Source organism: Branchiostoma floridae, chromosome 2 (assembly GCF_000003815.2).
Source record: "Branchiostoma floridae strain S238N-H82 chromosome 2, Bfl_VNyyK, whole genome shotgun sequence".
Classification (NCBI taxonomy): Eukaryota; Metazoa; Chordata; class Leptocardii; order Amphioxiformes; family Branchiostomatidae; genus Branchiostoma; species Branchiostoma floridae.
In genome coordinates, this window is record NC_049980.1 from 19,661,186 (window position 1) to 19,677,536 (window position 16,351).

The 16,351-nt window shown below is 39.8% G+C and overlaps 1 protein-coding gene across 6 annotated transcripts in view; it reads right to left on the reverse strand.

Moving 5' to 3' along the window:
* Window positions 1-1,268: 1,268 nt before the first annotated feature.
* Window positions 1,269-16,351, reverse strand: part of LOC118409424 (histone-lysine N-methyltransferase ASH1L-like) — a 46,200-nt gene continuing 31,117 nt past the window's right edge. For 3 of the 6 annotated variants that reach the window (XM_035810444.1, XM_035810446.1, XM_035810442.1), the window contains 24 exons: window positions 15,913-15,961; window positions 13,296-13,401; window positions 12,622-12,776; window positions 11,872-12,179; window positions 11,386-11,529; window positions 11,044-11,186; window positions 10,485-10,627; window positions 9,933-9,953; window positions 9,090-9,242; window positions 8,751-8,805; window positions 8,358-8,490; window positions 7,799-7,840; window positions 7,189-7,284; window positions 6,094-6,252; window positions 5,355-5,532; window positions 4,929-5,073; window positions 4,413-4,497; window positions 3,922-4,103; window positions 3,720-3,792; window positions 3,255-3,295; window positions 2,679-2,804; window positions 2,239-2,290; window positions 1,989-2,061; window positions 1,269-1,517 (listed from right to left, as the gene is read on the reverse strand). In XM_035810444.1, the coding sequence (XP_035666337.1) occupies window positions 1,438-1,517; window positions 1,989-2,061; window positions 2,239-2,290; window positions 2,679-2,804; window positions 3,255-3,295; window positions 3,720-3,792; window positions 3,922-4,103; window positions 4,413-4,497; window positions 4,929-5,073; window positions 5,355-5,532; window positions 6,094-6,252; window positions 7,189-7,284; window positions 7,799-7,840; window positions 8,358-8,490; window positions 8,751-8,805; window positions 9,090-9,242; window positions 9,933-9,953; window positions 10,485-10,627; window positions 11,044-11,186; window positions 11,386-11,529; window positions 11,872-12,179; window positions 12,622-12,776; window positions 13,296-13,401; window positions 15,913-15,961 (2,742 nt within the window). In that variant the 3' untranslated portion in view covers window positions 1,269-1,437. Of the gene's footprint in view, window positions 1,518-1,988; window positions 2,062-2,238; window positions 2,291-2,667; window positions 2,805-3,254; window positions 3,296-3,719; window positions 3,793-3,921; window positions 4,104-4,412; window positions 4,498-4,928; window positions 5,074-5,354; window positions 5,533-6,093; window positions 6,253-7,188; window positions 7,285-7,798; window positions 7,841-8,357; window positions 8,491-8,750; window positions 8,806-9,089; window positions 9,243-9,932; window positions 9,954-10,484; window positions 10,628-11,043; window positions 11,187-11,385; window positions 11,530-11,871; window positions 12,180-12,621; window positions 12,777-13,295; window positions 13,402-15,912; window positions 15,962-16,351 lie in introns of all 6 variants that reach the window. The other 3 variants (XM_035810447.1, XM_035810443.1, XM_035810445.1) reach the window with 3 other exon arrangements.

Consider the following 16,351-nt stretch of genomic DNA (forward strand, 5'->3'; position numbering starts at 1 on the left):
TTTCTTAAAAAACACACACATTAGCTTTAGTGTTGTTAAAACCACAGTCAGTCTTTCTGAGAAGATTCATGATGCAAGAAGCTTGTTTAGCAATTGTAAAAGAGGGCAAAGCCAGGTAGGAAAAGCTCCAGCCAGCAGTTGTCAGACACATCTCATACATGTATATTTTATGTGTGCTTTGTCAGTGGGGGGAGGGAAGAGACATTTATCTATTTAAATCTACTGGCCACTTAGATCTAGTGCGTTCTAAAAGCCTCAAGCATCAGGGCCTCCCAAACACTTTGCTGCTCCAGAGGATAGACATATTTTTAACTAGTGTGAAGAAACATTTCAATGGTTTTATCTTATCTAATCCGGCTCTCTTCTTGAAAATGTTTAAAAGCGTGGCTTCCATGATTGTGAGAATATATACCATACCTTGATTTCTACCTACACAGTATTCTACTTATATCAAGTCATGGCTATGAGCAAAGGATCAGCGCTGCAATTCATAAATTTGCCTAGAACTTCGGAAGACTAAAAATATTGATGCGTGACTCTTGTCAGTCACAATTAATGTTGACTTAGTGTAAAATAAATTTGCATTCAGCATTTGCACTTATTGGGGCTTGAAATACATAGCTAAAAGGCATTGCCATTTCTATCAAATTCAGCACCCAGATATTAACAGAATTGCCGTGCATCAGTCATCTCACTAATACCAGCAGTTTTCCAAAATTTAAGATTGATAAAACCAACCCATGAGCAAACAGTATGCTGACATAGTCATGAGTTTAGAGCAGGAACATTACCTAGCAACCAGAACATTTGTAGGTAGCACTCTACCCACTAAGTTATTTCTTAAGCACTGTTACTTGTGATTTCAAGTATATACCCAAGTGTCTTCATATTTCAAAACTTGACAATTGAAGAGATACAAATCTACACAATCTTGGTGAAATTACATTTGGGCCATAATCATTACCTGATGTGTATATTTGCTGACAGAGGTACAGCAAAGTTTTTCTGCTGTTGGTGGATATACATAAAAGGCTGTGAGTCATCTTGTGTAAGCTTAGGTGACATTTGCTACAGGAAAGAGACAAGTACGTCAGACATTTGATGACTACTGATTAATGTTAGCACTGCCATACAGAGGATGTCCTTACACTGTTTCATAAAAGAAAGACAAGCTGTGGGGACATCAACTATACAAATGGTAAAGAAAAACAAAACATGTAAAGCTCCCAGGGTCCTGTGCAGCGAAAACTTGGTCCCAGGTTAGTTCTCTGCCCCATTCTACAGCTACCATGGCACTCGATGCTTCGGACATGTAACAATATACAACTATGTTTCCAGATACTTTACAGCTGCCTTTGTTTTGGTGTTGCCGTGCATCTGTGTTGTCACAGCAACAGCCAATTGCTATGATGATGGTCACGAGTGGTGCGAGAGTGATCACCAGCAGTCCACTAGCGTTGTTTTCTTGCGTTGCCGTTTTCCCGCACCCTCCTCCAACAGGTAGCTGACGTCTACAGCTGGGGTGGAAGAGGCATGACAAAGTTAGCCTTTATTGAAGATATTTGGTACTTCACATTGTATTCCTTGTCTTACTATCATGGGGTACAATACATCATTCACCCAGAGGAGACCTGGCACATCCGTGTCTTGTGTTCAGCTAGGAGTGTTTCCCCGAAAGGGGCAGGAAAACCCCCAACAGTGCTTTAATACACCGTATAACTTTACTACTACAGTACTGTACAGTACAGTACTCTACTGTACTCTACAGTACTACTACAGTACAAGTTTTCCTTTTCAGATGGTCTATAATGAAAACAAACTACATTATACAGTATGCAAGTAAAGACCATTTAACATTTTTTTTCATTCGACTTCTAAATTCAATTTTACTTGGACCCTTGGTTTTAAACTTTGTGATAGAAATAGACCTGTTGTGTCAGAACAATGGTTACAAGTGGACAACAAGAAGAAACTGGAACTAGACATACGTTTGTGTTTCCCAGGAAGTTTAGCCAGTAGCTTCAGAAGAACATTGTTGAGCCTCTCCTTTTGCTTCGGTCTCTGTGAACCCAGGAAAACACACCAAAATCAGAGGAATTGCTCAGAGAAAAATACAGAAATCACAACATTAAATGTAATAAACAGCCAATATGATTTCATTTATCACATATCTGCTACAGTATGGACTGTACTCTTCAACATCAGTAGCAGGTCAGAATCAGGCGAGCACATCCGTACCTGTTTTGTCTTGTGAGGTTCTGAGGAGATTGGTGCCTCTTCTGCAGAAGAGCTACATGGAGAAACAACGACAAAAATCTGTCAGTTTTCCTTGATACAAATACAATGATGAAGACTATACAAAATATACTTTTCTCTTTTCACAAGTTCACATGTGATGAAGGTAAGGGCTTTCTACTCATTTCTCTTCTCACAAAAGAATTCCTCCCCTTCTATTAATATCTATCGTTACTAAAATACTCAGAAGGATATGAATAAAAACTGATATACATATCACATAAATTGGATCTTAATTCAAAAGGGTATGAATTCTTTGCACAGAACTGATAAGGACTTCCAGTTTTGATTATATACCATGTGGACAACACAGTGGCAACACAACATGGTGTTCTGGCCGAAAGACCACACCAAGGATAGAAAATTGCGTACAGAAAATGTACCTTGGGCTGATGTTGTCAGATATTACTGGTTCCTCCAGCCCTGAGGTGCTGGCCTGATCGATGGAATCACCCATCGTGGAAGATGTCTCCGAGCTTCCATCCTGACGGTTACTCTTCCAGTACGGCCTGCAGCAAGTAAGGGTAAGTTTAGTATTGGCTTATATCTTCTCAGGTTCACGTATACTATATTTTTGGCTGATTTTTGGCTGAAATCGTTCTCAGATTTCCTTAAACAATACAATTGTCAGAGGATTTTCAGCTAACATATATTGTTACAAAAGGAGCTACAATCTGCAAGGATCAAGGGCAACCTTTACAGCATACTTTTGTTTGATACAGTTGTATGCACACAACTGTCACAAGAAGGCTTTCAATTTGCTGCTGTATGCCTTTTCATGAAGCAATTGTCAAGGTTTATCAGATGGACATGTAAACATACCCCTTGTCAGTGATTACACTATCTAAAAAAAACTAAGACATGCAAAATTAAAAGGACTACAATAAACTTTAGTTTGTATATAGCATATCAGAGACAACAGGATCATTTGGTGCAAAATGAGAAGACCACGAACTCACCTTCCACCAGTTTTCTTGTAGTGCTCTGGGACATGGTGAGGCTAGGGTACAAACAGAAGTCAGACTGGGAAATTGTACAAATGTCATCAGCCACTGGTTATGCAGATCAAATTTATGGGATACATGTATCATAAAAAAATCCATTACAAAGCTATTTTCCCCACAAGACACCAAGTTTAGAGTTACTGCAATGGACATTCAGACTAGAAATACCAGATGTTTCTGCAAACTCAAATTAGTCAGAAAGGAAATGAGCTGTGAAACATTTCTGTACTGCATGTAAATATACATTGTATTAAAGGCTTTTTTTAAGAAACTGCTTCACACACAGAACATCAGATACTAAAATGAATATCAACAGAACTGATTACAGATCAAGTGCCACAGCAACACAAGCATGTACCACACATGTACAGACAACCACCAGTATGGCTAAACATGACACCATCTGTATAAGGATCTTACTGTGTATGTTCTCTTGGGCACCAGCCTCTTCTCAAAGTGGTCAAATGCATAGGGTTTGGTACAGATGGGGTACCTACAGAGAAATGAATGATATGGTCACTTTTAACTACATGTATAAGAACGTTTTGTCTTAGTTAAGGTTTAATATAGTTACATCATTGAACTTCTTACAAATAATAAGGAAATGTTATTTTGAACGTACTTGGTTTTTGTGGTCTTGTAGAAAAGATGGGCTGTCCTGTCCAGTCTATAGTCACACACATACACGTCCTGCTCCTTTACAGTCTTGGGGCGGCCCTTACAAAACGTCTTCAAGTCCATGACACAGCAAAGGCCAACCACAGCCTCCAGTGGGATGATCTCGTACAGGGGCACTCTGAACAGCTGAGAGGGAGAGACAAGTGCTGTTACTCCCCCTGGTGAAACACTTTTGCACTGCAGCACCATGTCAATTTCCTGGCATCAATAACTGCCTCTGATACATTATACTTCAGTAGGCTCAACACTTGCACACAATTCCATGTTTGGAAGAACCTCAGGCATTATACAGCTGTACATTACATAACTTGTAAGTAAAAGTAGAGCTCCACCCTGGTGTGTATGTCTAACAAAAATGTGAGCCATATCACAGTCAAATCACACAATTACTTATACACTGGTCATAGGTACACCTGCTGGTATAAGTGCACTCACCTCATTGGGGAAGAACTTTCTGGAAGGGGCATGGTGGGTTTCATGAGGTCTGAAGTAGTGGTGGCCAAATGCAAACCTCTCACTTCTGAGGAAATAAAAAACTCCAACCATTAATGCAAAGTCAGGGACACTTTTAAGTTAACTATTGTAACAATAACTGAATTGAATTAATGATCTGACCAAAGTCCTGAAACCAAAACAATGTAAATATCAAAATTATGTGACATAAATCCACAGTAACGAATCTGATCACCTAGTCCATCACATTCCCTATTTCCAACAAAAATAACATCTTAGAAAGGACTTGGTCACATTTGCCATAAATTCGTATGATTAATCTATGGCAGAAACTCAAGGGCATTCTTGGGATTTACACCACAAGATTTAACTGTCAAGTGCCAGATGTGGCTTGAAGTCGACTGTCAGTTTTGTAATAATCAGTTTTGTAATTTAGCTGAAAAAATTGTACGACGAACGTGATCATGTCTCTAGGAGACTGCACGAGGGAAGTCTTACTTTTCATTCTTCCACAGCTTTTCCACCCGGAAGACGTCCAGCTTGTCGGGGCTGATGTTGGAGAGCAGGCGGTACGACGTGCGGACTGACTTCCCATCAACACTGCGCCGCTGGGACTGGTCACGCATCAGGTACACACAGTCCCCTGGAAACAGGAACTCAAGTCAATAATACTGCAGGAAGTAGGAGTCTACATTTTAAGCAACTTCAAAAGTCTTTCAATTGAAATGGGTACAGGATTTATCCCTAATTTCCACATGACAATCCACACAGATGATTTGAGTTTGTTTCTGAAGAAGTCGCAAGTCTTTAGAGTACAGAAAACATGTTAGTGACAAAGTCTAATATATCCCTGCATTCATGCCATCATAGTCCTTGACATTCTTTCTGCACTATCCTGTTAACGGTCATCCGAATGAGACCTACCTTGTCTGACCAACAGGTCATCCCTGAGCAGAGTCAGGTAGTACGTGCAGCCACGGTTAGCGTACGGAGGCTGTGGCACCATGGGAACTTCCCTGTCCACCTGCCGAGGGTCACACTCCTCACACAGGTAGTGCTCCACGTCATCTGTGGTCCGCATACAGTCACAGTGCTGCCACACCTGGGGTGAATGTATGTTTTTGTACATTAAGGGTGTGATTTTATCAGCAAAATCAACTAAGTCTTAACAGTTTTATTTATTGGTAAAATGTTCAGCACCAAGGACAGGCATACATGGCTGTGTGGACAGTTTTCAGCCCCAAGGACAGGCATGCATGGGTGTGTGTGGATGGTGTTCAGCACCAAGGACAGGTATGTTTGGCTGTGCGTGGATGGTGTTCAGCACCAAGGACAGGTATGTTTGGCTGTGTGGATGGTGTTCAGCACCAAGGACAGGTATGTCTGGCTGTGTGTTGATGGTGTTCAGCACCAAGGACAGGTATGTTTGGCTGTGAGGATGGTGTTCAGCACCAAGGACAGGCATGCATGGCTGTGTGTGGATGGTGTTCAGCACCAAGGACAGGTATGTTTGGCTGTGTGGATGATGTTTAGCACCAAGGACAGGTATGTTTGGCTTTGTGGATGGTGTTCAAACTCAAATTTGTCATAGTGCTCTTTAAAAGTCATAGTGCTCAGTTTTCCATCCTGAGTAACCCCACCAGCCATTAACCGAATGACTCACCATGCATTTCTCACACTGGATCATGAGCCCCTCATCCTTGAAGATGCCACAGATGCAGCGGATGATGTCATCGTCAGACTCGTCCTTCTCCGGGTCCCTCACAGTCTCCTCCACCATCTCTGTGGTGTCAGGCTCCCCGGATACCTCACCAAGTATCTCCTGTACAGCACACAACCCATCACTATTGAACTACCAGTAATATCTAACTTTTCCACAAAAAGTTTGTTACTGCCTTTCAAAATCAAGAAAATCACAAAGTTACCCAGAAAAGTAAAATCCTTCCCACGTTTTTCACTGTATAAATCTGTGCCCTGCACTTTTTCTATAGCCCTTAATTCACACGACGGTCAAGTAAGGGGCTTGACCACTAGTAGTGCCTAGGTCTAGCAGTGCCTAGGTAGTTGTAGAAGTGGAGAAGTAGTCCTGAGTAGGGCTGGGTACCGGTACAGAAAATTCAGGTCCAGGTCCGGTTCAGGTCCAAAGGATCAGGTCCAGGTCCGGACCTGAACCTGGACCTGATTCAGTATGACTCATACCAATTGTCCATTTCACTACAAAGAAATCTGTTTGGTGGAGTATTAGACTTACACTGGCGTTTTAAAATCCTACAACGCTAACTGCACCTGTACGATTGACTGTAAACCTTGGTAGAAATTACTATAAACTCTACTCTACTTCACTCTTGTCATTTTCTTCGAACTGCAAGCGCCAAAACGTGTGAATGCCTGATAAAATAATATGTTAATTTTCTAATCGGTCCAACATCCGGTCCACCTAATTTTTTCAGGTCCGTTTTTTCTGGACCGGTCCAATAAGAAAAACCGGTTTTGTACCGGTACGCTGTACCGATACCCAGCCCTAGTCCTGAGTGTTTTGTAACAGATACTAGGCTAAAATAAATGCTGAACACTAAGCACAGAGAAACCATCTAAGCAGTTATGTGCAAGCAGGCCTTGTACCCAGTAGGTTATTGCACTGAGTTAACACAAAGGAGCTGATATAAATCTTTGGATCTGTAGAAACAAGTGTGCCTAAAGCTAGGGTCTGAACGGCCCACACAGATGTGTATGTTCAGCTGTAGTGATTGTGACTCACTTCTAGCTGCCTGGAAGCATCACTCCTGGCTGTGGTGTACACCTTCCTCAGTCGACACACGTCCTTCCCTATTGGTGACTTCTTCCCGTGGAATTTCTGCAGGAGTGGAGAACAGGGAACATTTGAGGCACTTTCTGTTTTCATGCCATTCCAAAAAAATCATAAATCGATTTTTGACCATTTTTCAGTATTTTCTTCATTCCTCCAAATTTTTTCTAGCCTGGTATTCATTCTACATTAGCTTCGGTTTGCCCCTTTGACCACTTCCCTAAAATAGCCAGGCACCTTTTAATGAGGATCAATTGGCATTTCAATTATAATATTCTCATAAAAGCTATAAGCTCATATAAGCTAAAATATATGTTCTGATTGGTTTAAATTTGCACAATAGTATGGTGACGGGATTGAACAGGCATTACAAGGTTTGGACACTGCTTATGAGAAATATAATTGGATACCCTTAATGATTCAGAGCATAGAGGCCAAACATGTGAATGAGGATGGGAGCCAGACAATTTTGCACAGAAGTGATCATAGAAACAGACTGGTGCTAACATAGAACAAATACTAGGCTAGTCTCTTTCCTAACCAGAAATGGATTCTCATTCACCTTATTCTCCATACAAACTTGACTTGCATAGGCCGAGATGATCTGTGATGGTTTTTTAAAAGCTTTTTTTATTTGCACATAACAACATCAAATACATAGACATAGCAAAATAGACATTAAGTAAAGTGCTGCATCTTCCCCACCAACAGCTGAATGGAAGGATAATTCAAATCACAATTCATCAATAGTAACATTAGGATAATCAACAAGAAGGGGGATCTATAAATGAATTTTCAAACTTAAGCATTGATTTACATGATATGCAGATGTACATGTACATGTATGAACCAAGAGCCCCATGATCAAACTTGTCCTTCTCAGTTGACACATGCACAAATTTATAATCATCCATCAATAACTTCTTGAGTTATGCTGATAAATGACAAAGACAAATTTTACTGAAAACTCAACCTTCTTGGAGAAGGGAATAAAAATAGGGGGAAAATTGTTTTAGTTACATGGAGGATTTTTGTACATTTAGAGTTTAAAGGTAATTCCAAGCTCTATTAAGAAGCCACAAGCTGCAATTCACACTGTAATAGGAAAACACGGCACAAACCTCAGCATTCCTGAAGACTTGTTGCATGTTAGCCTCAAAGTCATCCATTGTTTTGTACTTCCCTGTCATGATCTTGTTCTCGATGGTAGTGAGGTCCAGGGGGTCAGGAATCATGGAATAATACTCAGAATTCCTGAAAGACAACAAAGGACCATTATTCTCTGATATCCTGTTGGCATGGAACCACTTAGTTATGTAAGGAATAATATTTTCGAGCCCATTGATCTATGGGAATACAATATGTATCCAGAAGAAAAAAACAATACTACCAAGAAAAGCAATCAATGCGGTTGCCAGAAGCACACTACAAACAGGCTGCTTCTCAACTATGCCAAGTGCACAAAACTTCACACCCTTCACTTCTGACACTTGTAGCAAGTCTTTTTGCCTTACCTTTTCCTGTTGGGAAGGATCATTAGGGGAGCTGCAAGTGCCTGGCCTTTGGTATCTGCAACAGATAATGGACATATGCATATCACCGTTTGCTGGGAAATTTGAGTTTATAAATCTTTATTTGAACTCTAAAGATGTGTGCCTTGTGCATCTAAGATAAAGAATCTTTTCCCATACACACTATAAAACTAATATCATTACAACCCTATCATCAAATCTACGAGAGCCAAAACAACAAACAGCCAAATTAGGTGAAAACATCACCTCATTGGCTGGAGTAATAATGTAAACAATTGGTGATTGGCTACTGAGAACCTGTACTAACTGCTGTTGTCTCACCTTTGTGATTGACGACAGTGTTGTAGATGTCTTTCAGCACCTGGGCCAGCCTTGCTGTCCTCGTCACTTCACTGTTCTCTTCCGCAGCTGCCAAACGACGTGTCCGTACTGAGCGCGACGTCTTCAACGCCGTGAACTGCGTCATGAACACGTCTAGCGAGAACAGAAATTATTCAAATCAGCGTCAGTCTACCTACATGTTTACATGGTTCTAAATGGGGTGTTACTTTTCGATCAGCTGAAATGTAAGGATGTTTTATGAATATGAAACCTGCAACTGTCCAACATTTCTCTTTGGGAAAGATACTTTTGTCAAGACTTAATTATACATTCTACAAAATAAGGATCAGGTCAGATTGATCAACTGTACATACAATTAACTACAGTAACTGGAAAAAATCATGTTAATGTTAAAATGTTGAACTATATGTACAAACAGCAGGATGGTGTGTCTAGCAACAGAAGAAGGAAATCAGTTTAAAATTCTGCAAAAGGCTTTCTGAAAGCAAACTAGTCATTTTAATGCACTACACAGCAGCTTGACAAGTTGTTATGATATTGACGAAAGTTTCAAATAGCAATCATTCAAATAGCAGCAAAAGTATATACATAGTAAATAAACAAAGCAAAGTGAAACAAATTATCATTTCCCAGCACGTCATATACTAAAATCTATCTATAAACATAATTACACATGTATCACTGATGAATATAAATATCAAGTTTGTAGGCTCTGTGTACACCCTCCCTCAACAAGATGACTGACAGGGGAGGGACTGTAGTCCACAGAGTCTGTTGTTTCCTGGCATGTTTCCTGTACAGTGTGAGGTGAGGAAGAATTACCTTGGAATGGCTTTTCCCTTCCTGGTATGTCAGAAGTCAGAGGTTATACATGGGGTGGCCGGGGCAGAGGGCAAGAGAAAAAAAAAAGGTAGAAAATGGAAAAAAAACAAAAACATGTCAGGTTGGGTTTGATTAAGGTTTTTTTAGAAATTAATTTACCTAGAATGCGAAGGCCCCTACACAAACAAATGCAATTATTATACAGATGTGTCTTCTTTCTCTTAAAGTCAGCTCAAATCTATAACTGGTAACAAAGCATCAAGTCAGACACCGTGGTAAATAATTAAAAAAAATCCTTTCGCTGACAATGAAGTTAAAGATATTGATACCTTACTCTCCCTTGTGTAACTGTTTTCCAGTAAAAGAACTTAATTCTACTCAATACTTTCCCAAGCTTTCAAGAAAAAATGAACACAAATTTTGTTAAAATACTAATAAGCTCTTCAACTGTAGACCTGACTTGGAACATGTTCTGCAGCAAACCCAACACAATATCAATGGCATTTTCCATGCAAACATGATGGACTTGCAAGCCGACATAGGCAAAGTCACCTGTTTTTGGAATGTATGCACCTCCGACTGCAGTGCTGGCTGACTTGGTCTCCTGTGACGACTTTTTCTTCATGGCCTCATTGGTGTTACGCACTCGTTCCCAGTTCCGTAAGAGGAACATCTTGTGCTTCTGGACAAGATTTCTAATGAAAGATTTCAGACATTGTGTCATGAAACTGAACTAGGAACATCATTGTAACAGTTATGGTCTGAATTTCAGTTATAATATATCTAACAAATTGTCATAACATTATTGATCTGTGTTAATGCGCTTAGTGTTCATGTTAAAGACATCCTTGAGTTGCATAAATGTATACATAAGAGCATTCATTGATAGCTATTAGGCAACTCTATCAAATAAAGGCCTACATTTTGTAAAGGAATTTAACTTTAAATGTGATCTTACACTTAAGGATCGAAGTTGCCTAAATCTCAACGACTGGAACCTCAAAGTCAAAATCTCATAGTCGGATCCAGAATTTAATACAATCTACAAGGACCTTTTATCCACACAGATCAACTTTTCTGGAAAATCATTACAGTAGTAAGTAGCATTTACCTTTCCCTTGCTGACAGTGGTTTGATGGTATGTGGGCAGGACTTGTAGATGACTTGTGGAGGTTCCCCAAACCTGGGCAGGTGGTGCTGAGGAGTAGGGTGCTGCTGTTGTGCTCCCTGTGACTGCTGCTGGCTATGTTGTTCCTGTTAAAATAAAGATAAAAAAGAATATTATCATGTGATCTGTAATGGTGTAATCACAAGAGGTAATCACAAGAGGGCATTGTTAAATTTTTACCTGCACTAACTGCAAGTGGTATTTCAAGTCCAGGTGCATCTCAAGTATTTTTGTTTGTTTGAACCTTTGTTTATTTATGAAAGCTTATATCGGTATGCTACTTACCCTCTTTTTCAGCCTTGTTTTGCTCTTTCTTGTTTTGGCCCCTGAGTTCTTGGCTACAGGCTTGTTGTTCAAGGCACCGTTGAAGCGTTGGTTCTTTCCCCCGATGAACCCCCTACATTTGGCACTGCCACACTTGCAGATTTGCTAACATAAAAGATGTAGACCAAATTGTTTATATAGACCTGTTGAATGTATGTGTAAAAAAAGTGAGTGACTAGGAACAATTCAAAACAATTTGTCCATCTAGTGTACAAGTTACCATTCACTACACAGTATATTAATGTATCACACTTTGCGTTCAACATGAGTTGGCTATCCAATAAATGAAATATTACAGAAAATACCCTTCTAGCCATCTAGCTAGTCAAATAATCAATAGAAAATGGCAATGCAGATCTTTTAGATTACTGAAAAGTCTGAAGTAGAAGTCTGCAGTACACAACGTAACCACCCGAGGGCACTACTACACCAGTCATCACTGTTTACCTGTTTCTCCATGTTGAAAGCGTGGAAGTTGTAGTCGTACGTCAGCTCCTCCCCTGCCGGGATGTCCCTGAGAGCAAAGAGTCCGATCCTGTACACCCCGTTGACTGACCACTTCTGCATCTCACAGTTGGGCTCGCAGCTGTGGTTGACGAAACGACCCTCACACCCGTACTTGTAGCCGTCGATGACGGCACCGCTGTGCAGGTTGAGGCAGTAGTGGTGGTTGTGGTCGTGGTAGATCTCGACTGTCCTCCGACGGAACTCCTGTTCGCTCACCACCTCACCAACGTACTCCAGGATAAAGTTTCCTACAGATGCAGGAGTGGCATCATTTGTAAATGCTTGCCAATAGTACATGCACGCTGTCACCAGTTGTAGCCAGCCAATACAAAATTTAGAAATAGAGGAATTATATCGATATGTGTTGAGCTTACGTCTGTAAATTACAATTTTATGATTTCTTGACTGAGTGTAAGCTGACTGAGATCACAAGAAAGGGGATTTTTGTAACTATAATGGATTACATACGCTGAAAAAAAAACATAAGTTGGCTACTACAATACAAAATGTGACACTGTCAGAGTAATATTCTGAAGGTAAACTGGGGCTTTATGACCACATACAAAATGACTAATATGCAACCCCTTACACCATACAAAAGCAGGACTTTTGTATGGTGGATCTACAGAATTAAATCCATGTTAAAGCACCACAGATTGCTTTGTGAATACTGATAACTCTTTGCCTTACCCTGTGGGATAGGCGTTTTACTCCTGACTCCGTAGCCTCTGTCCTTGGTGACGATCCTCTCCAGTCCCGGGTCCCATTCATGCCTCTGTATCCTCTGATTGGCACACTGGTCCGCATATGGGCAGGTGTTGGGGGAACATTCCATAAAACTCATCCTAACAAGGAGGGAAGGAACGTTAGAAACTATGCAAGTTGGTATGACAAAGAGCATGACATTCTCCAATGAGCATAACATACACGTGCTTGTATACATGTATATGGGAGTTTTTCTTTGCATGCATTTCTGCGTTTTTGCTAAAATTACTAATTTCCTTATTTTTTCCTACATTTAGTAACTATGCAACCACTTCTGAACAAATAAACTGGACCCAATGACCCAAAGCACCTGGTTCAATCATACCAAACAACAAACAGATGTTCAGTGAGGAAATATTGTAACTAACGGTACTTCTTTATTTACACGTATTTGTAGAAGACAAGCCAGCTATATAAAAGTATAGTAATATCCATGAAAATTAAGTAAAACTCCAGATAATAAATTAGAACCAGTCAATATTGCCCTTAAGAGGTTGACAGACTGTCATCAAAACCAGTATTGTAAATCGTTGCTATATTCCACTCATCTATTGTGCATGTACATCATCTACATATATCTCAATGCAGTCCTTCCTCACCTGTTGAGACAGTCTTCTTGGCAGGCCTTGTCAGCCTGTGCAGGCCGGACACACGTACAGACAACCGGTTCACAACCAGACAGCGGCTTCACATCAACAAAGATGTCTGAATAGAGATAATCAATGATACAGTTAACATACAACTGATAGATAATCTTGCTTAGACTACAAATTCACAGGCATGTTCTTCAAGTAATTGTGAAAAGGAAAAGGAAATGGTGTAAGCTTCCAGAATTTGCCCAGGGACTTCAAAGCAGCTATATACTGTACACATGTGGCTTGTTAGCATGAGATTTGGTACAGAGGCATATATCCATGTACAGCAGGGTATGCCACATGTTGTTATGCATAACTAATGGTAGCTATCCCACTCACACAGGGAAGGAGTCGGAAGGACCCCTACTCCATTTGATAACTGTGGTGGATTATATAACATGCCCGAGGTGTGGCTCTCCTCAAACATGGGAACCAAGGGCCACAAATCAGGAGAGTCAGGGGAAACTTGGGACAGCTTAATTACAGGCAAAACACTCTACCCATTTTGACACATAATGATCTACAGGACTATCTACAGGACTAGGCAAGACCTTTCAAATTTAACTGACAAGGCAACAACCTGACAAACAAAGGTCACACATCTTTACAATTTGGGGTGAAACTTCATGCTCAAAAATCACATGACTTTCAGATAAATGACTGTAAAAAAATTCAAAGACCATTCTAAAGCTTAGGTACTCTAGTCTTGTAAGTGCATTATCTATCATTTTTTAAATGGAACATTTATGTCCAAATGTTATCCTCCAATTATATTCCGTGGATTTCTTGAACACTGAAGATGGATTTTCTTCAACAAATTCCTTGAATTGCCACCGTTCAAGAGTCACAAGGGAACAATATCTCAGATAAATGTGAATTCAAATTTTACATATTCTTAATGTTGGCAGCATAAACTAGAACAGAGAACTCTCTGTAAAGCCACTTAATATGACAATGACGCTGTTAAAACTGGCAAACTGCTGTGTAGCACATCAAGAAAGATGAAGCCACATACGAGACATGACAGGGGGGAACGCTTCAAATCCAAACTGCACATTTCTATCGTCCAGGTCTTAACATGGTTTCTCTAAAATATGTGGATGATTTTCCACAGGGCCAGGCTCAAGAACAGCAAACAATTTAATGTTTCAAAACGATAGATGCTGATATCAAGATTTATGCCTAACTTGTTCCAAGTTACTTATAATTATATGTCACCTTTCATGATTTGCCTTACACAAAAAATTTCGGCATTGTGAAAACAGTAGCCAATCAAGCTTATGCAATACAAAGATCAATCCAAAAATCCAACATATCGTTGATGTTTTAACTACATTGTACAATCTTTACATGACCTATATGCAAGTCTGTTACCAAATGCAGTCAACCTTGTAACACTACTAGAGACTCCATCTGCATAAAGATCACCTGTTTACAGTGACTACTCTGCCTATGAATCCATTCCATCTCATTTGCTTCCCAGTCACATACAAGTACATCCTTGCTGCACCTCAAAATATCTTAATTTTACAAGCTTGCAGTTGACTTGACTTCCAGTCAATAAAAAAAAAAAACTAAAAAAATTACATTCACATGTGTATTATCTGTATTGATCCCTGGTCCAATGCTGACTGAGTCACCATCACTAGACACTTTGAAGATGAACCTATTGATAACTGCCTTGGGGCCTTCCACTGCATCTGAATCAGACATGTACAGATACACCTACATGTAGATCTGTCAGAACAGTGCCACCTACTGGGCCTCAAAAGTATTTCCTTTTGATCTTGTATAACACTTTTCTCTCTAAAGGAAAAAAAAATAACTGAAAACAAAAAACACAGGTACCTGCACCTTCAGAGAAGGTTTTGATCAAAAATCAAAACTTTCAGAAATGAACAAAATAATGACTAATTCCTGTCATTTTCCTTTTGATAGAAGTATAGTCATCATACTATCACTAAGTCTAATTTTGAAAATAATTCCCTAAAGAATCCATACTATCACTAAGTCTAATTTTGAAAATAATTCCCTAAAGAATCCTTACCTGTAACAAAAACAAAAAACATTCAGTTGTAAATGCAGCTCAATTGTGTGGAAATATGCACTGAAGCAAGCATAGAAATAGAATGATTAGGACAACTCAAAATGGCTATCCCCTCAAGCAGCTTACAACAGACATGCCACAACTGTGTAATACCCTACACCTACGATGAGCCTGACACTAATTGGGTATGACTGTGGATAAAAGGCTCTATTGCAGTTACTGTAAGAGATGATGTTTCAACATAGAACAATGAAAACAAGCCACAAAAATTCAGTGAGGACTTGATACATAATGCTTTATATCCAGAGCTGGTATTGCTCTCACTTTGAAGTGCGGAGCTCTCAACACAAGTTGAGTCTCTTACAATAGCCTCCAATAGATGCTCTTAAGAGCTCAAAGAAGTGGCATTCATGTTGACATTTCCAACAGGGGATAAGTACTATCAGGGTGTAACAGAAAGCCCTTGTGAGAAGGGCTGCTGTACAAGCTATTCCAGCCCACTTGCGTTAAGAGAAGAAAATCAACAGCACTCACTTGATCGGATTTTCTTGTACTTCGTTCTCTCGTCTATCTTGGGGATGAGCTATAAGGATGTAAACAGCACAGTCATGATTATGGACCAGCTGTGAATAGGTAATGGTTAATACACATGTAGGCACTCAAATGCTGATAATTCAAGTCATTGGCATAAGCTCTTTTTCAAAGACCTGTCACTAGCTAGACTGACACTGTCACTGAAAAGTGGTTAAAATTGTCAACCATATGTTTAAGCCATTAGCAAATCACTGAGCCTTCAAACAACCATTCATTTAAAATAAAAGTTCTCCCAAAATGCAATAATTTGCAGAAAATTGTTGTGATTTTCCTTGAGGAGTTGTTTTTGAGCTTCTTGTCCCATACTATTCAAAACAGCCTATGCTGCATGTGGTAGCAATCCTGAACAACATCATTTCAAACTACATAAAACCCATTT